This window comes from Pelophylax lessonae (genome assembly GCF_965119305.1).
Source record: "Pelophylax lessonae genome assembly, chromosome: 4".
Classification (NCBI taxonomy): domain Eukaryota; kingdom Metazoa; phylum Chordata; class Amphibia; order Anura; family Ranidae; genus Pelophylax; species Pelophylax lessonae.
Genome location: NC_138771.1, coordinates 603,183,911 through 603,202,765, shown reverse-complemented (window position 1 = coordinate 603,202,765; position 18,855 = coordinate 603,183,911). Strand labels below are relative to the sequence as shown.

Genomic DNA, 18,855 nt, shown 5'->3' with positions numbered 1-18,855 from the left:
AAAGGAAGCAAATAAGAGAAGGTCACTGTTAGCATTGACATACTCTGGTAGCATCCTTCCTTTAAAGGTGAACCCCAGGAATTACTTATTATTGCAAAGTTACATTGGTCCAGCTTGGCACAAAATAAGTAGTCACATCTCTATCTCATGCCTGAATGATCACTGTGGAAGCTACAAATCAGTGCAGTAGTCAGTACTACTACAGTGATAGCAGCAGCCTTCCGGGTCCTATTCCATTCACAGAACTCCTTATAATTTAATACATTTTTTTGTTTGGACAAGGTCACCACTAGTGTTCGACCGATATCGTTTTATTAATGCCGAATACCGATACCGATATTTTGGTCTTCGGATATCGGTATCGGCCGATAATGGCCGATATTTTTGGACATTTAAAAAAAAGCATTCAAAACGCCAAGTTTGGCTGTTTTGAATGCTCGCATTTTTTTGAATTTGCCGCCGAGTACCCGGAAGCGATGTCATGACATCACTTCCGGGTTTTTACATGGAGACCCGATCAGCTTTCGAGTCGAATGCAGCTTTGATTGGGTCTTCTCTATGGCGGCCGTGGAGGTAGGATGCCCGGGTCTCCCTGTGGGACGGGAGACCCGGGCGAGCCGCGGAAGGCGGCGCGGGGCGTCCTGTCCTGCTCCTTGTAATGACAGCGGAGCGGCTTTTCAGCCGCATCGGTTGTCATTTCAAGACAGCCGACCGTCGGCTATGGACACCGGAATCGGCCCCTGAGGTTACCGATATTTTGGGAAAGTGCTGTACCGGAGTGATGCCTGCAGCTAGAGGCATCACCCCGGTACAGCACTTTCCTAAAATATCGGTAACCTCAGGGGCCGATTCCGATATATCGGGGAAAGTGCATATCGGGCCTTGATATATTGGCATTGCTGATAATCAGTCGATCCCTAGTCACCACCCTGTAGGGAGGCGTAGTCTACCTTCTCTAAGGCAGGTGGCGCTCTTTCACAGCAGCCCTGTTGCTAGAAAGGAAGTAAGGAGGAACAAGAGTCCTGTATGGTTTTCTGGGTCCCTGGGGAAGCTATCCTATTGAATGCTGCCACCCCCTGTTACTCAAGCAGCCATCTTGGGTCAGGCAGAGCCCTTTTTTGGCCCTGGCTTCTAGATTTTGGTGTGCTTAGATGAGTGGATAGAGTAGGGACAGTAACAGCGCTAGGGAAAGATTTCTAATGAGGAAGTTAAGTGGGGTTGAGTAGGGATTCATCTCTTCTGGACATTCTCCTGATTGGGGACCAGAGGGCCAGGCCGCATTCTAGCCGCTCGCAACCGAAGCAGGAATCTACTCCTGTCACACTACTGAACTGTGAGTGTGCACAGCAGGGTGGATTTGTTGTGAAGCGTTGCTCAGTTCTTCAATACAAGTTTATTGCACCTGCCTGTGCGAATTATTGACCATGCTGCTCTAGGGTTGCACCAATACCCTTTTTTTTATCAGCGAGTACAAGTACCGATACTTTCGTTTAAGTACTCGCCGATACCGAGTACTGAAACTTTACAGTGCAATTTTGAGCCCATGTAAAATGAATTAGCTCATATTCCCTGCAAAGGCATGTCCAAGTGCTTTCAGCCTGGGATTACAGAGAAGCGGTGCAGGAAACCACATGCAACACCAAATTCCTGTTCAAATTGCAAGCGATCCTTTGCAGTGCCTTTTGAGTCCATTCATTTTGCATAGTCGCAACGCAAAGTATCTTTTTAGGTTATCAGAGCATTTTCACAAGTATGAGCACCTGAGAAAATACTTGGCACCGGTAAGAGTGCCGGGGCAAGGTCATCCAGTGCCCAGGGCAAAGATGCCAAACTGCGCCCCCCCCCCCCCTTACCTTAAGGTTAGGATCAGGCTGCCCCATCCCTGCAATAAACCATTGTGCCCTGGGCAGCTGTCACTCCTGCCCACCCCTTGTCCCGGCCCTGGGTGCATTCCTAGGCTGCACCCCACCTCACCACACGATCCAATCAAAAGTCCCTTGTAGCCATACTGTGAAGAGCGACCCCCCTTGGTCACTATGCAGAAGGGCAGCGGGGCACAGAAGATTGCTGTTATCACTGTAGTAGACCAGTGATTTGCAGCTTCCACAGCAATCACATAGGTATGAGATCTGAATACTTACATTGTGCCAAGCTGGACCTACCTGTAGCTAAAGATCATACCTGGAGTTCACCTTTAATGCTACATTACATTTAATATTTATTGACATTAATTAAATCACAATTAGTATATATGAAAGGTAAGTCAGGGCAGTGATTAGGTGGACAGACTCAGAATACTTTCGGATTTTGTTAAATCCTTTTTTGAGAAACCCTTCAAATCCAGCTGACACTTCATAAATTATATTACCATATTCTCCACCCCACATCATACTGAACAATAGAATTCTTTATTTTGATGGTGTCATGGTTTATGTAATAACCGCCTATTATTTCCCTTTCCCTTTGTGCACTACTATTCTAGATATTATGTTTTATTTTTATACTTCTGTTACTTTTCTCTACCATTATCTAGGCAAATGGCAAGATGCACATTTGAAATACTTATATGTTAACATTTTTATCTTCCAAAGGTTTTTTTTTAATCTGTTCTGCCAGGCTTGTGATTTACACAACTCTGTTATGCTGCATAGCCAGCACGGTGGTATGTCTATTTTTTGGTTTTGGTTTGCTGCTACCTGTGTCACCCCTCCAGGGGAGGACTGGGTGGTGGTGTGGGGGAGGTGATTTGTAACCAGGGCCAGTAATAATAATGTTATAATATAATAATAATAATAATAATAAAATAATAACAACCATCATCATAATAATTTAATTGCTTAAATTAACAATAAATCCATTAATATCAACTTAAGTAATATTATTAACAAAAAATAACATTATTATTTATTATTATCACCATTATTATTGTTATTAACATGAATTATTATTCAGTGCTGGTGGTGCTGAATGTAGTTACTTCACTATTTTAACATTGATCAGAGCAGGAACTGCAGTCATGACAGCTGTTGGGCATTATTCTTCCACCTTTCTCAGACCGGCGATCACAGAGTCTGGCAGAGAGGAAACTTCCAGCATCAACTTCCTTTGCTTTTCTGATATGCTATGTGACAGAATGCCGAGAGCTGCAAAGAAAGCGGATGCTGGAAGAGGTGAAAGGTGTGCAACAATACTTTATCCTTGGCCACCAATCACCATGGCACACTTTGGGCTTTTTCACATGTGTGACAGTGCTTTGACAGGCAGCTCCTTTAGTCCTAAAATTGTCGACCCACCGTGTCGCAGCTGCAGTTGCATGACCAGCCCCATTAACTTGAAGCAAAAGATCACTGCCATTAGCACTGGCATGCCTTTTTTTAGGTGGGAGGTTGGAGGGCAGTCAAACCTCAGCCACCCGCCTGCTTTTACTGCCCCCTGCCCCGCCTGCTTTTACTGCCCCCTGCCCACCCGTTTGAAAAAGCCCCAAGCCTAGTACATTTTTTTTAGCCCACAGAAATCTTGCCTTACCAGGAAAGGGCCAGTTGGCAGTGATTGCTTTCCATGCCAATGGTTTTTGGTCCTCCCCTGCACTCTCTACCTCCAACCTGCTCATTGGACAGTGCATCAGCTATTGTTGCCCATCGATGGATCAAATTTCGATTCATCTCTGGTCATTCCAGAAGCCAATCTAATGATTGAGTTTTGTCAAACAGGACTGTTGGAAAACTTTTGTTGAGCAGCAGCTTGCAGCCAATCGGCTGCAGTCACTGATCAATGTATTGGCACAGCAGAGAGAATTCCTCCATCCATCTCGCATGTGTGGATGGGGGCCATCCAATTTTTTTTTTTTTTTTTTCGATCAGCCCCTTGACTGATCAAAAAAAAAGAACAGTCTATAGCAGTGATGGCGAACCTTGGCACCCCAGATGTTTTGGAACTACATTTCCCATGATGCTCATGCACTCTGCAGTGTAGTTGAGCATCATAGGAAATGTAGTTCCAAAACATTTGGGGTGCCAAGGTTCGCCATCACTGGTCTATAGGCACACTGCTGATTCACTGTGCAGTGGAAAGGTAGGTGACACAGGAAGCTGCAATGCTGAGACTGGAAACAGAGGTGTCACCGTGCTGGCTGCTTAGTGTAGCAGAGAATCACAAGAGGGGCTGAGCAGAATAAAGAAAGCCTATGGCAGGCAAAACCATTTCATATATCAGTATTTCAACCAAATATTTAGCTGTTTGCCTACAACACCTCATTTTACTTTCCCCACCTGCAAATGACTTGAATAGATGGAGAAAGGGACCATAACTAATTTTTTTTTTTTTTTTGTGTGTGGGGAGTTGGGGTAATTCATTTCACTTACAGGGTGATGCTGGTGTTGCCAGTCCTCCTTCTGGGACAATGTTGCTGGTGACAGGTTTTGTGTCTGGCAGGGGAAGGGGGACAGGCCTGGCCACGGGTGCGGGGGGTGGCAGCAAAAAGGAACCCGACATTTTCCCCTGGGCCCCGCTGCTGGGCTGCGGACAACATAAATAACAAAAAAGGAAAGTAAACGGAGCTCGAAACGGCCCCCTAGCCCGCACAGTCCCTAGCCCTTTCCCTACGCCCAAAAACTGCGGGAAGCCGTGGGAATTGTCAAGGAACAAAAATGAAAAGTGTGAAAATTAAAAATGTGTTAAAAATTAAAAAAAAAAAAGCCATGTGGATACTTATTAGTATTTTTCTAACAAATAAAACTAACATTAGGAACACATGAACACATTATTTTTTTCTAAATATTTAAATTTACAGAAACGTGTAGGTGAAAATGTTAGGATGCTCAAACAAAAGAAAAATCTGTAAAGTTAAAAAAAAAAAAAAAGATGTAATGTATTTTTATTGGATGTATTTACAGTTTACATATGGTGGACAAAATGGAAGCAAGTAAAAAATAAATAGATAAATAAATAAATAAAATAAGAAGAAGCAGCACATTTTTGGTTTTAGGTGATACATATGCAGAAGAGCTGACAATCTAATAAACCTGGAATTGCTACTATTATTATTATTATTATTTTTTTATATATAGTTTGAAGGTAATCAATACTTTGCACCATACACAAGCCTGTATGTAGCACAAAAATAGAAATCTCAAAAGAAATACAGCACCAACACAGGCATGATATATATATATATATATATATATATATATCATTATCTACTGGGGTGATCTATAAATAAATAATGTTGTGTACATTTACTACAGGTCCTTTCATTTAGATGACTAGGTCTGTAATTGCACAGTTCCTTCTATATTAAATAAAGTTTGTTAAAAATAAAAAAAAAAAAGAAATAAAGCTGGTGTATGTCAAAGATGTATATAAAAATGGGGGTGCAATGGATAGCTGATTGACAGACTTAAAATAGCAACCTGTATCTTTGCACAGAATAAGTCCTTTTGTTTTTTTTTATTTTGGACTGCTCAGCCTCTATGGCGTCAGCACTTTTTTCACATCTTCTGGTCCTCCTGACTTGAGAAGCGCACTGGTGGAGGAAGAAGTGGGGTCTACATTCGGATGACTTGCAGTGCAATACTGGCCCACCTGCAACAGAACCCGCCCCAGAGGTCCTCCTACAGTAGGTGCATGTCCTGTGGCTGCCCCTTGAATTCATAGGCAGGGGGGTGTCAGACTTGCACCATTGAATTAAAAGCCAGGGCAGACTTGCACCATGCTCCTACAGGCCAGGCAGTTAGGAAAAAAGTTAATGTGCAAAGCTACCAAGTGATATTTGAAATCTGCCAGAATATTGCCTACTTAGTAAAGCTTTCCACTTTCAAAATGGAACCCAAGCCAACACTTTTTTTGTTTTTGAAGAGACACCACAATAGAGAATACTCTTGCTTGGCTCGAATGTAAACTGGATCTAATTGATAGGTGTCTACATTCCGAGAGAGGTTTAATTTCACTTAAAGGAGCTGGGTCATTGAAGTTCTTTTTATAGCCTGCCCCTGCAGAATCTTATCTTCCCTTTCCTAATCTCTACCACTCTGTTCACCACTAGGAGCAAGAAGTACAAGCCCTTTGTAAGATCCAAGTCAGCATTTACGTAGGGCTGGGGGCTCTTTCTCAGCCGCCATGTCACTGGTGGCCAGTCACCAAGAACCAGTGCTGTCGTGTCGGAGGATGGGGAGAGCCTCACAACAATTCAAGTCGGAAGTTACTGGGGGGTAGGGAAGGCAAGGTGAGAATGTAGGGGTCGGAATTTAAGTAAACCTGTTGTTTTGCAGTACATGGGCAAATCGCAGATTCACTTCAACACTTATTTTGTCTTTTTATGCTCCTTTTGATATGTTATTAGCCTTAGTTATAGGCAACCAGGGCTGTGCCAGGGTGGATACCTCCTAAGGTGGCCATCTTTGCATCCCTCCTATCAGTGGTTGGTTGATAGGACGCTGTTGGCCAGGCCACACAGCATCCTTGGTTGCTAGGAGGCAGCTTTTATGGTTGTTGCCACCTGGAGGCTGAACATACACAGGAATGATCATGAACTTGAGGATGAAGCATGGACATTCCGGTCTCATTGCCCCCCCCCCCTCCAACATGCATCCATAAGTGCCATTTGTAGCAGCTGCCTCAGTTTGCCTCGGCCCTGCGGGTATCCCTCTAGTTATCATGCCCCCATATTACAGATGTTACAGAGATTTCTAAGACATTGACATGCAACATCCTAGATCAGCCTTTCTCAACCAGGGTTCTGTGGAACCCTAGGGTTCCGCCAGAGGTTGAGAGGGGTCCCTTAAGGGCTTAGCAATTTTAGCCTCTCAAATAAGTAACGATTGATGCCAATGACTATTGAACTAATGTACTATGAGCTGTAGATATAATAATTATTAGAAGGGGTTCCCTGAGACCAGAAAGGTTTCTCCATATTAAGATGGTTGAGAAAGGCTGTCCTAGATAGGTAGACCTTCATTAACATTCAGCACTGCACTTGTTTTTTTACTAATATTCTATACAATCAGATTTAAATAACTGGACTATTAAATTAAATAAAAAAATATTAGAATTTGAAAAGTAGCATGCATGAGGGATCGGGCCTATTTATAATGATTGGTCAATGCGGTGATGATCATTCTTCGTCCACCAATAAGCATAGGGGTGGGCCAGAGACCAGGGTTATTTTTTTAGCTGCAGGGAGAAAAGTGAGACCATAACCTGTCTGCACTGGGTGGGAAGCCTAAATCATATGACTGCCTGAACAGAATTACATTTGGCTGCTTGCTTTAAAGCAGAACTAAACCCATTGATTTAACTGTTTCTCAAAACAAGGCATGCTGTATATAATAACTGCCCCATTTGCTTTTGCCCTCAACCAAACTGTCAAGCCATCAAATATCTGGTGTTATACCTGATCACATGTGCAGCACAATGGCAACTGCAGATCAAACAGAGGCTAAGACAGACGTTTCCTTGGCTGTAAAGTACAGGAGGGTTTAGTTCCATTTTAAAGTTGGATAAAAGCAAAAAATGTAATATATGGCAGCTTATGAATCCTTACATATGGTGGCTGCATTTGTTTTCTTTTTTCAGTCTTTACTTCCTTTATTTTCACCTGGTGATCTGTGGCCAGTAACACACTTCCTGTCTTAGGGTGTCTCCACTCTGGATGGAGGAGCAATGGAGACGTCTTTGGACAGCAGCAGTGTCAGTCTGGCTGGAGGGGGGTGTTAGACTGGCGGATGTAGATTGACTTGACTAACAAATTATAGCTAAACTCCAGATAAAACTTTCTAATCAGTTACAGCAACAGTTTTTGGGATAAAAGTTTTACATGAATAAATTGTATTGTCTCAACCCACTAACTGCCACTTTTGCTAATTTGTCTCAACCCCCTAACTGCCACTTTTGCTGACTACCTTCATTTGTTGAAGGAAGTTGAAAAATAACAGACCTACTGGTTGGAACACCAGGTGAAACATTTTCATATAGAAATGTGATTGAGAGCAAATCACAGTGACACGATGAGGAATGTACAGCCTGGTATATTGAGTGAATCTTTCTGTATGGAGGAATGCCTGGTGAACAGCGACAGATCTCACAAGCAATGAAGAGAGTTACTCACCTGCCCTGCTCCCTGTCCAGAGGTGTCTGAGCAGACAAACTGAACAAACTCTTTTAGGGAGTCCTGGCTGTGATGGTGATGATGGTAGCGTATTGTTGGGTGAGTGAAGTAAGGGCTGGACTGCTGAATAATGGACGTTGAAGGAAAGTGTATAGTAGATGCAGATGCTCTTGGGCTCCCTGAGAAAAAATAGAAAACATCAGCGCAATGAAGCCAATTCACAAAAGGTTTATTGTATGTTAATACAATTGACAATATTTTATTTCAAAATATGCCCAAATTGCACTTCATACCCCCTTATGTCAACTATTTTGCGCTACCCCTTTCTATCCCAATTAACCGGCTAGCCTTTGAATTACACGTAGTACTGCAACTGCACTTCAACGCGTTGTGTATGTGCGTCACCATTCATTTTACCCTTTCCCTCCCAGCTCCCTTTAATGGGCTTTTACATCTGGGGAGCGGGAAGGTCTGCCCGATCTCGTAACCACTGTGATTGGTTATCACATGATCAGGAGCTGTTCCCGCTTGGTACCCTCTCAGTGCAGAAACCTTTGCTGCTCATGGACACATATGTGTGGCATGTTTGCCCTCTTTGCTGCCATCCATATTAGTTGCTTGGGTCACAACAGGTTAAATAGCACTTCAATGCAAACACCACAGTGCCCCACAATGCATGATATGTGTTGTGACCTATTGCGAAAAAGAAAAAAATGGCAGGATGGGTAGCAATTTTCCTTCGTTGGGGCCTACTTAAAACTCAAGATAAAACGTGTTGCTGCGTATGCATTAGTGCACCACAATATTATTTAAGTGGGCCCAAAAAAAAAAACACTCCAAGGATGGCACTGAATGGGATACGAATTAATTTCCCCCAAAGTACACCAGGAGTCAATGATTAGAAGAGGGCCGTTCACGCTACGAACACATGTAAAAAAATAGCACCGCTCAAATGCCTCCCGTTCTTCCTTCTGTTGGTTCTCCTCCCACAGTGGGTGCTAGCCCCTCTAGGAGCACATCCCACACAATAGCAAAATTAGAGGGCGCACACCACATAGATCAACCACATCAACTGGCAAGCTAACAGAGGCTTCAGCTAAAATCCCTGCATCTTGGACATGGCCACTGATGCGTTTCCCCCTATTTGGGCTTAGTTGTAGAGAACCTCTTCTACTAAGCCCAATTAGGGTTAAAGACATCAACGAGCTGTTCTCGGGGACTGTAGTTGAAGCCTTTGTTTACTTACCATCGGATACGGTTAAGCTATGTGTTGGGCTCCCCTTAATTTTGCTATCGGGCTCATTCACACTATTGTGCTGTAGTAACATACACATTGGTAATGTGCACACTTCTGCTGCCGACAAAGCTACATGCACCTTTTTTAGTGCGTTTTAGTGCATTAGATGACCCATTCAAATGAAACATCCACCTTAATGTCATGAGCGTTAAGATGTATACTCTGATGCATGACAACAGGGTGAACAGGGTAAACAGGTCCTAAGGCAAACTGTTGCCATATACCACTTGCAGTTTAGTTCTAGGTGTATAGACCAAGAGTGGGAGGACTGGAAGAACACGAACAACACAAATGCACTAACTGGGCAGAGACAGCAACAGTGAAGACTGGGCTAGATGCACTGGCAGGCGTGGAACCTATGCATGCAAATGTGTTACTGACAGTCAGAAAAGTCATTAGTGCCACCCCTACACCCTGAAATCCTAAGTCACGGCAGAATTTGGATCCTGTTTATTTTTATCTGTGTAAATTTAGTGGCTAATTCACAAAAGGAATGGAGTATTTTAACAAATACATTATATAGGAGATTGTGCAGGGGGTTTTTCACTTTAAAGTGGATGTAAACCCTCACATACACCCAAGTGAACAGCCTCAGATGATACACAGAGATGAAACAAATCCTCCTACAAAAATTTTACTTGTAATTGTGCTGTCTTCAGTTTTCTAGACTGTTAAAAAAAGTGCACGTCCTGTTAGAATTTTCTCCTCTGGGAGGGAAATTTGGCCAAACACTGTGAGACAGCTGATTGGAGGAAAGGCACACACCCCCTCTACACATAGGCAGAAATATGAAGAGCTGTGCTGTGAATAGATCAGCTCTCTGCTTATCCATTTATAGTACCCACCCCGACACAAAATTCAGCCTGGTTTTATCTCAGTTGACGGAGAACTTGTCAGAAGTTATCATGCTGATAACAGAAGAACAGAGCAGGAGAAAGCCACGGGACTTAGTGCTTTGAAGAGAGATAGGTAAACACTACAGATAAATTTACATCCACTTTAATAGTATCTTAACAAATGATGCTGCATTTTAGGGTCCTTTTGCATGGGCATTATGTCAGCCTATTTTTGATAATATAGATCAAAAAAAGACTGCAGTGTATCCATAATGGTGGCCAGATATAGGAGGATGTGCACTCACTTACATTCGCCGCATCCAGGTCTGAGGTTCATTCTACCAAACAGAAAAAGATCTGCTTTTACTTATGTGGGTGGATATAAGTTGATGAACGTCAGCTTACGACTGGCCACCCATTGGTATTATATTGGGCCCCTTTTTCCTCCAACACAAGATGGAGGAAAAATTAAGGTCGCATATATGACATCTGTTTTTGTTCTGGTTCAGCTAAGCAGGGGATCAGTCTAGGATTCCCCACTGAGACAAAACTGAGAGCACCCATTAGGAAAGAGGTCTAATACTCACTACCATAGTTCATTAAAAATCATTACCATTTTTTTTTTATTGTGTATTCTATTTTTTGTTTTAAAACCCCACTTAATTTTTTTGCCTAATCAAAATGCTTTTTTTATTATAGGGTGCTATCATTTTTAAACATTTTGGTTTTCCCTTGTATCCTTTCCATCTTTAAGGTTTCCATCTGGTGGTCATAAACTGTAGTGCCGTTATTTTATTTAAAACCTTTCAATGATGCAGAAAGTTTGGAGTTTAAAGTACACACAAGCAGAGCTGCCCCAGGTGAGTAATTAGCTGTCCATCTACAGGCCACTTATGGTGAAGGTGCTAGCACAGCTCATCTGCAAAGCTACAGAAAAGAAAAGGATCCGGAATCCGCTGCACTTCTTCAACTTTTATTGCATATTCCATAAAATCATCACAGACAGTGCGGGGTACAGTTCAAAGTAAACGCGTTTCGCGCTACAACTGGCGCTTACTCATAACTTTCCTATGAGTAATGAGCAGGGGCAGACTGGCAATTTTCAGCCCAGGGGGCAAATACAAACCAGAGGCCCATGGTGCAGCGACGCGGCCCCTCTCTCACTCTCCCTCTTCCTGTCCTCCTTCTGACCCCCATTCCAGGCTGAAGCCCTGCTCCAGGTACTCTCTACTCACTGGATGAATACGGGTTCCCAACCTGGCCTACAGGGGGTGGTTGAGGGAGCTGGGACAGCTGATTAGGGCTGGCTGGGTGAGGAGAGTCTCCAGTGTGGCATGGAACCGGCCTCTGCTCAGACACAGTTTACACCATCCATGCTGATGAGGGAGGCCTGCGCTCTGTCCTTGTCTTCAACCCACATTCAGTAGGTCAGCGGTGGGGATTTTTTACTTCTTTTCACCAGGAATCCTTTAGGCATGTCTGTGGCAGAAGTGGTGCAGCCTTTTTACAGGACATCAGAGCGGCCCAGGGGGCAATTGCCCCCCAGCCACCTGGCCCAGTCGTCCCCTGGTAATGAGTAAGCGCTAGTTGTAGCTTGAAACGTGTTTACTTTCAGCTGTACCCCGCACAGTCTGTGATGATTTTATGGAACATCCAATAATGGTTGAAGAAGTGCAGCGGATTCCGGATCCTTTTCTTTTTTTGGGGTTTAAAGTGGCATTGAAGTCAAAAGCAAACATTTATTATATTGTAGCTTACCAACTCCAACAACACATATTTACTATCATTTTGACCCCCCCTTTGCTCTGTTAAGCTACTGGGATATACCAGCTATACTCCTTTTTCCCATGGTGCTTGACAATTGGTCAGACACAGATTGCTAAGCGGGGAGCCTCTTCTCTTTGCTCCCAGCTGGGCCAAACAAAGATGTGGGAGAGTGACAGCAACTATGTGCCGCTGGTTGGACCACTATTAAAGTGAACCTATTCATTTGCCCTGCAATGGTAACGTTTGACTTTAAAGGAAATATCGAGGCTGCCATTGCTGACCTCACCTTTTGAAAATGCTATTTGCCTGTTTTTTTTTATACTTTTAAAACTCATGCCTCATGACGTTTTGCTACCTCTCCTAGACTCCTTTTCTCCTGGCAGCAACATTTTGGCATAAAAGCTATTGATACTTAGAAACACGTTTAACGCATTTAGGAGTGTTTAGGTGCCTCAAGTTCTTGGGCATTAATTCATTTCATTAGGCAGAATAATAGTTTATTGTGGCCATTGAAATGAATTGATGCTGAAATTATGAATGCGCCTAACATTAATGTACGTTTAGACGTGTTTATACACGTCAAGCTTTTTTTGTGCCAAAACGCCGCTGCTCCTGGACACACTGGGGTTTATTTACTAAAGCTAGAGAGTGCGTATCCTAAATCTCTGTTGAAGCACCTTCTTAACGCTGCTAGGGCCTGCATTCCTAGTGAATGGAAACAACAATCTCCACCTACTGTACTCCAATGGTTTGCCATTCAACGAATGGAACAAATGACGTCCACCATTAGGGACAAAGCGAGAATTGTGACTAATTTTGCACTCTCCAGCTATAGTAAATAAACTCCACTGTCTGTGGGTTTTGTTTTCTGCCTCTTAACGTTCCTGCCTCTAAACTCCCCTAAATGCCTATGTCTGCATAGACACATAGGCTAACTTGCTGGGGCGTTTAAAGGCAAAAAAGAAAAACGCCAGACGCCCCTAGGAGCAGCAGAAAAAAATTTCATTGTGTATGAGGCCTTAGTGATCTAGAACAAGTAAGCAGATAAGGACTTCTGACTTTTCTGACTTGGGTGCTTGTTTCAGGTCAGTGACTTGTCATCATAAAGATGGGCACCAGTTCTCAAAAAGGATATCAGGGAACAGGAGAAAGTGCAGAGAAGGGCAACCAAACTGATAAGAGGCATGGAGGAGCTCAGCTATGAGAAAAGATTAGAGGAACTGAATTTATTCTCTCTTGAGAATAAGGGGGGATATGATCAACATATATAAATGCATAAGGGGACCATATAGTGAACTTGGTGTTGAGTTGTTCACTGCTCAACACAGAGGACAAGGGGGCACTCTTTACGTCTAGAGGAAAACAGATTTCGTCTCCAAATAAAGGTTTATTCACCATAAGAGCTGTGAAATTGTGGAATAGACTCCCTCCAGAGGTGGTTCTGGCTAGCTCACTAGTTTGCTTTAAAAAAGGCCTGGATTCTTTCCTGGGTGTACTTAATATAAGCGGGTACTAAAAATTTTTTAGGTAAAGTTGATCCAGGGAATGTTCGATTGCCTCTCGGGGGATCAGGAAGGAATTTTTTTCCCCCTGCTGTAGCAAATTGGTTCATGCTTTGCTGGGGTTTTTTCGCCTTCCTCTGGATCAACTGCAGGTATTGTGTATATGGGATTGTATGGGTGGGTTTTATTTACTGTTTTTTTTTTTTTTTTTTAGGTTTAACCAGATGGACTAACTATGTATGTAACTATGTAACTATAAACAGGCAGAAGACTAGCATTTTCAAAATCAGATCGCAATGGCAGCTCCCATATAGCACTTTTGATAGGTTAATATTGTTACACTGAAGAAAGCACTGGCCCATATCTGCTATTGGGGTTGATGGCCCCTTGATGTTGGTGCTTTAGCGCGCTCAGTGGAGTAATCCTGCAAGCCTGGGTATGATAGCTATCCTCCATGGATGCCCTATCCCACCCTGTTCTAGAAACCTATAATGTGATGGTTACAACTTTGCTGTGACTTACCTGGTCTCACTCCAGCCAACACAGGGAGGGGATGATGGGTGAATGCCATGCGAGAAGAACTGGTCTGGCAATACTCTAGCTTGCCTGATTTCTTAAGAGACCCGGGTCCTTGAAAGGAACAGAAATATAGATCAGTGAGGGTATGTTGGATGGGACAATCCCAGCAAAACCCCCCAGAATATATATGTTTCTTTTAAACCCACAGGGGCTGGCTATTACAAAGGAAGGATCTGTCAAAGGCATTAATCAAAAGTGCCAACTAGGCCTAACCTTTCCTCCCTTCACAAAAGCCATACTATCACTTCCTACCATGAAAAGCGCTCTGTGAATGGATGAGGCTGACATTTCATTTATCTGCCTATCCTCCATACATAGAGTGCTTTTCACTGTGGAAAGGGAAACTACAGCTACTATGGATGGAGGAGATGGACCTTCCATGCATCCACCTCACCTCAATTCATTCCTTTTTATGGCTATGATTGGAGCGGGGGCATGGAAAGAGCACCTGTGACTTGTCCAGCTCCTCTTATTAACCCCTACTGGAAGATGTTGAGGTATGTAGAGGAAGGGGGCAGAGGACTGAAGATTTTAACCAACATGACCACCAGCACAAGGGACCCATTTTTTTCGCTGGCCAACGTTGGATGACATCACTCCTGTGCTTGGAGCAGGAGTCAGTAATGCTGGTACACAGGGACCATGCCGGCGATGTAAGCTGAGCCACACATGCACAGTTTAGTTTACATGCTGGAGAAGGCAATGAGCAAGCAGGTAGGTGTATTTTACTGCAAAGAGACATTGCATGAATCTACATAGATCTGCATAGATAAATAAATAGATAGAAAAATGAAACATCCAGTCTATGCAGAGCAAATAGACAATTCAGGTGAAGAAATGATCGATGAGGTACCATATTCTCTGCTTTCACAGAACTGTCCTGAGCAAAATAAACATCAGCAGCAACAAATTTCTTACCCGTGTCCACATCATTTTGCCACACGCTGGCCTGGCTGCCCCCAGCTGCAGGTGACCGGCCTGTACCCGGGTAGAAGACGTCATCCACTGGGCTCTCTAACTCACTGTCATCCAAAGACTTTGGGCGCTTTGTCGTGCTGAGTGACAGACATGAATAGAGAGGCATCAGCATGTGCCATCATATATACACACGCCCACAATATAAATATATATAAATATAAAATATCGGATACAGAATGGTCATAAAAAAGCATACAACTGTTGATGCACATGAGCAATCTGAGTGTTTGGCTCAGGTACTAACAGGGCCATGGAGCACTCATGGAGGCACAGTGAAGGCATGGCCAGAGTGTCCGCAGTGGGCACTTTCTCCTAAGTGAATGTTTAGCCCTATGTACTGTATGTTCCACCCCTGGACCTCACAGCGCCAATGGTTGCTATGGTGCAGGTGGCCGTCTGCATCCTAGCAACCAATGACGCTGTGTGGGCCTGCCGCCTGTGTCCTAGCAACCAACAATGCTGTGTGGACTTGACATGGGAATCCTAGCACACAAAGAGCAATGCTGTGCTGCTCAGACCATGAGTGTCCCAACAAACAATGTAGCTGTGTGGTCCGACTGCCTGCGTCTTAGCAACCAGTGATGCTGTGCAGTTCAGACTGCTAGAGTCCTAGCAAGCAATGATACGGGGCTGTATGGCAATAAGGGCCATCTGAGATGGGAAATGCCCCCGGCAGGCATATGTCTATAAAGCCAAATCTGATGAAGGTTGCACTGCCTGGGTCTGGTCAGATAACAATATACATGTCTGCTTTTCTTTTTTTTTTTTTTAAAAGGGCATTTTTAAAAGTATTTCTGGCTATTATTTATGGGCTTTTGTTATTAACCTAACAATTATATTTATTTGAATGCACCTGATGTAAATACAGTTATTTAATATATATATGTTTAATATTTAATTAATATTTATTTTTTTATAATCATGTACAGAACATATATACACTGATTTAGTCACAATGGCCCCATTTCTAAGTGCAAACCCACACACCCCCGAAAACAAGTCTGCGATTTCTTCTAATATCCTGTAACAAGGATTGGGGTGGCTTTGAGTATTAGCATACTATAGATCTAAAAATTAAATCTCTAAATAGATGAAATTTTATTTTTAAGAGCTATGAAGCTCAATAGAATATATATAAATGACACCCACACATGTCAGACCTGAGGAAATATCAGCAGTGCGACATTAGGGCAGATTGCAATAGGAAAACAGGAAAATATTTACAACATTTCGTAGAAATGTTGATAGCTGTGTGACATATAATTGAAAAGATTGTTTATATTTTATATGCATAGTATAAGGGTATTAGTGTGCCAAGCAAAAGGTGGTGCAGGACTCCATGATAAGTAGGGTCACTGTAAAATTAGAGATAATTTGTCACAATTTGCGCCTTTTTTTTAAAAAAAATTTGGTGTGCAATTTCTCACTCGCACCAACAGTTTATCAGAGCCATTGTTTATGTACTGTATATGTCTGTGCCTTGAGGGAGAGGATTACAGGGCGGGTCCCGGTCTGTCTGGTGATTACGGAACGATTAGGCGCTCCATGTCCTGGGATTGGTGGAGAGGTCTGTGCAGGTGCCCCTCAACCAATTTCAGAAAAGCTTTAGGTAGGCGGGAAAACCTGAGGTAACAGTGGTTAACCATGAGGTGATCTAAGCGACAGGGCCTCCTCAGTTTTCTTTCCATAAAGGCTGCTTAGAGACTAGGTTCACCTATTCCAGAAAACAGCCTAAGCCTAATGCAGGCCATACATGGGTCGAATTCCAAATAAATTTTCTTTAAAAAATCAGAAATGTTGTGCTCCGATGCTGCCAGTATTGATTATTCTTCAAGAAGCGCATTTGTGGGGTCTAATTCATCCCAAAGGTGTTCTATCGGGTTGAGGTCAGGACTCTGTGAAGGCCAGTCAAGTCCCCCCCCCCCCCCAAACTCACTCATCCATGTCTTTATGGACCTTGCTTTGTGCACTGGTGTGCAGTCATGTTGGAACAGGAAGGGGCCATCCCCAAACTGTTCCCACAAAGTTGGGAGCATGAAATTGTCCAAAATGTCTTGGTATGCTGGAACTAAGGGGCCAATTCCAACCCCTGAAAAACAACCCCACACCATAATCCCCCTCCACCAAATGATTTGGTGCACAAAGTGTACAAAGCAAGGTCCATAAAGACACGGATGAGTGAGTTTGGGGTGGAGGAACTTGGTTGGCCTACACAGAGTCCTGACCTCAACCTGATAGAACACCTTTGGGATGAATTAGAGTGGAGACTGTGAGCCAGGCCTTCTTGTCCGACATCAGTGCCTGAGCTCACAAATGAGCTACTGGAAGAATGGTCAAACACTCCCATAGACACACTCCTAAATCTTGTGGACAGCCTGAGCCAGAAGAGTTGAACCTGTTATAGCTACAAAGGGTGGGCCAACTCAATATTGAACCTTACGGACTAAGACTGGGATGCCATTAAAGTTCATGTGCGTGTGAAGACAGGTGTCCAAATCCTCTTGGTAATATATATATATATATATATATATATATATATATATATATATATATATATATATATATATATGTATATATATATATATATATTTATATATATATTTATATACATATATATATATATATATATATATATATAGTCATGGCCAAAAATATTGGCACCCCCTGCATTTCTGTCCGATAATGCACCACCTCACCCAGAAAATTGTTGCCATTGCAAATGTTTAGACATTTTCATGTTTATTTCTTTTGTTTGTATTGGTATGACACAAAAAAGCGGAGAAACAAAAAGTCAAATCTGACATACTCTACGCAAAACTCCAAAAATGGACTGGACGAAATTATTGGCACCTTCTCAAAATTGTAAGAAATAATTGCATTCCAGGTTGTGATGCTCCTGTAATTATTAATTAAACTCACCTGTATCAATTAACAGGTGCTGACATTATAGAAATCACACCAGCAACCAGTTAAAATGGCAAAAAATTGACTCAACCTTTCTATTGTGTGTCTCTGTGTGCCACAGAATTGAGAAGAGAAAAAGAAAGAGCAGCAAAGAATTGTCTGAGGATTTGAGAACAAAAAATGTGGAAAAACATGGACAATCTCAAGGTTACAAGTCCATCTCCAGAGATCCTAACCACTTAAGGTCCTCCCTATAGCAGTTTACTGCTACAGGGCAGCACCTGTGCACTGGCTTCCGCCGTCATTGCATACAGCGGAAGCTGATCAGCGGGTGCACGGTACCCGATGTCCTCCAGCACCCGCCAAGCGTTAGGCAGAGAGACAGAACTGCAATCTGCCTATGTAAACAAGGCAAACTGCCGTTCTGACAGGAGGGAAGGGATGGGATTTGTGTCCCTGCAAAGCAGGGAATAAATTCCATCTCTTCCCCTGGTAAAAGCACCTAATACTGTATAGAAAAACACTGGCTAGGCACACATTTAACCCTTTGATTGCCCCCTAATGTTAACCCCTTCCCAGCCAGTGTCATTAATACAGTAACAGTGCATATTTTTTTAGCACTGATCACTGTATTAGTCTCACTGCTCCTCAAAAAGTGTAAAAAATGTGTTAGTGTCAGAGTATCTGCTGCAATATCCCAGTCCCCCTATAAGTCACTGATTGCCGCCATTACTAGTAAAATAAATAAATAAAAAAAAATATCCCAAAGTTTGTAGACGCTAGAGCTTTTGCGCAAACCAATCAATATACGCTTATTAGGATTTTTTTTTTACCAAAAACATGTAGCAGAATACATGGTTGCCTAGATTTATGAAGAATTTCGATTTTTTT

General features: G+C 42.8%; 1 protein-coding gene across 8 annotated transcripts in view; it reads right to left on the bottom strand.

Annotated features, from left to right (window-relative positions):
- Nucleotides 1–18,855, bottom strand: part of NFIX (nuclear factor I X) — a 293,070-nt gene that overhangs the window by 45,585 nt on the left and 228,630 nt on the right. For 5 of the 8 annotated variants that reach the window (XM_082255238.1, XM_082255242.1, XM_082255240.1 and 2 more), the window contains 4 exons: nucleotides 15,001–15,137; nucleotides 14,026–14,133; nucleotides 8,102–8,280; nucleotides 4,339–4,515 (listed from right to left, as the gene is read on the bottom strand). In XM_082255238.1, the coding sequence (XP_082111364.1) occupies nucleotides 4,354–4,515; nucleotides 8,102–8,280; nucleotides 14,026–14,133; nucleotides 15,001–15,137 (586 nt within the window). In that variant the 3' untranslated portion in view covers nucleotides 4,339–4,353. Of the gene's footprint in view, nucleotides 1–4,338; nucleotides 4,516–8,101; nucleotides 8,281–14,025; nucleotides 14,134–15,000; nucleotides 15,138–18,855 lie in introns of those variants that run through there. The other 3 variants (XM_082255243.1, XM_082255245.1, XM_082255244.1) reach the window with 1 other exon arrangement.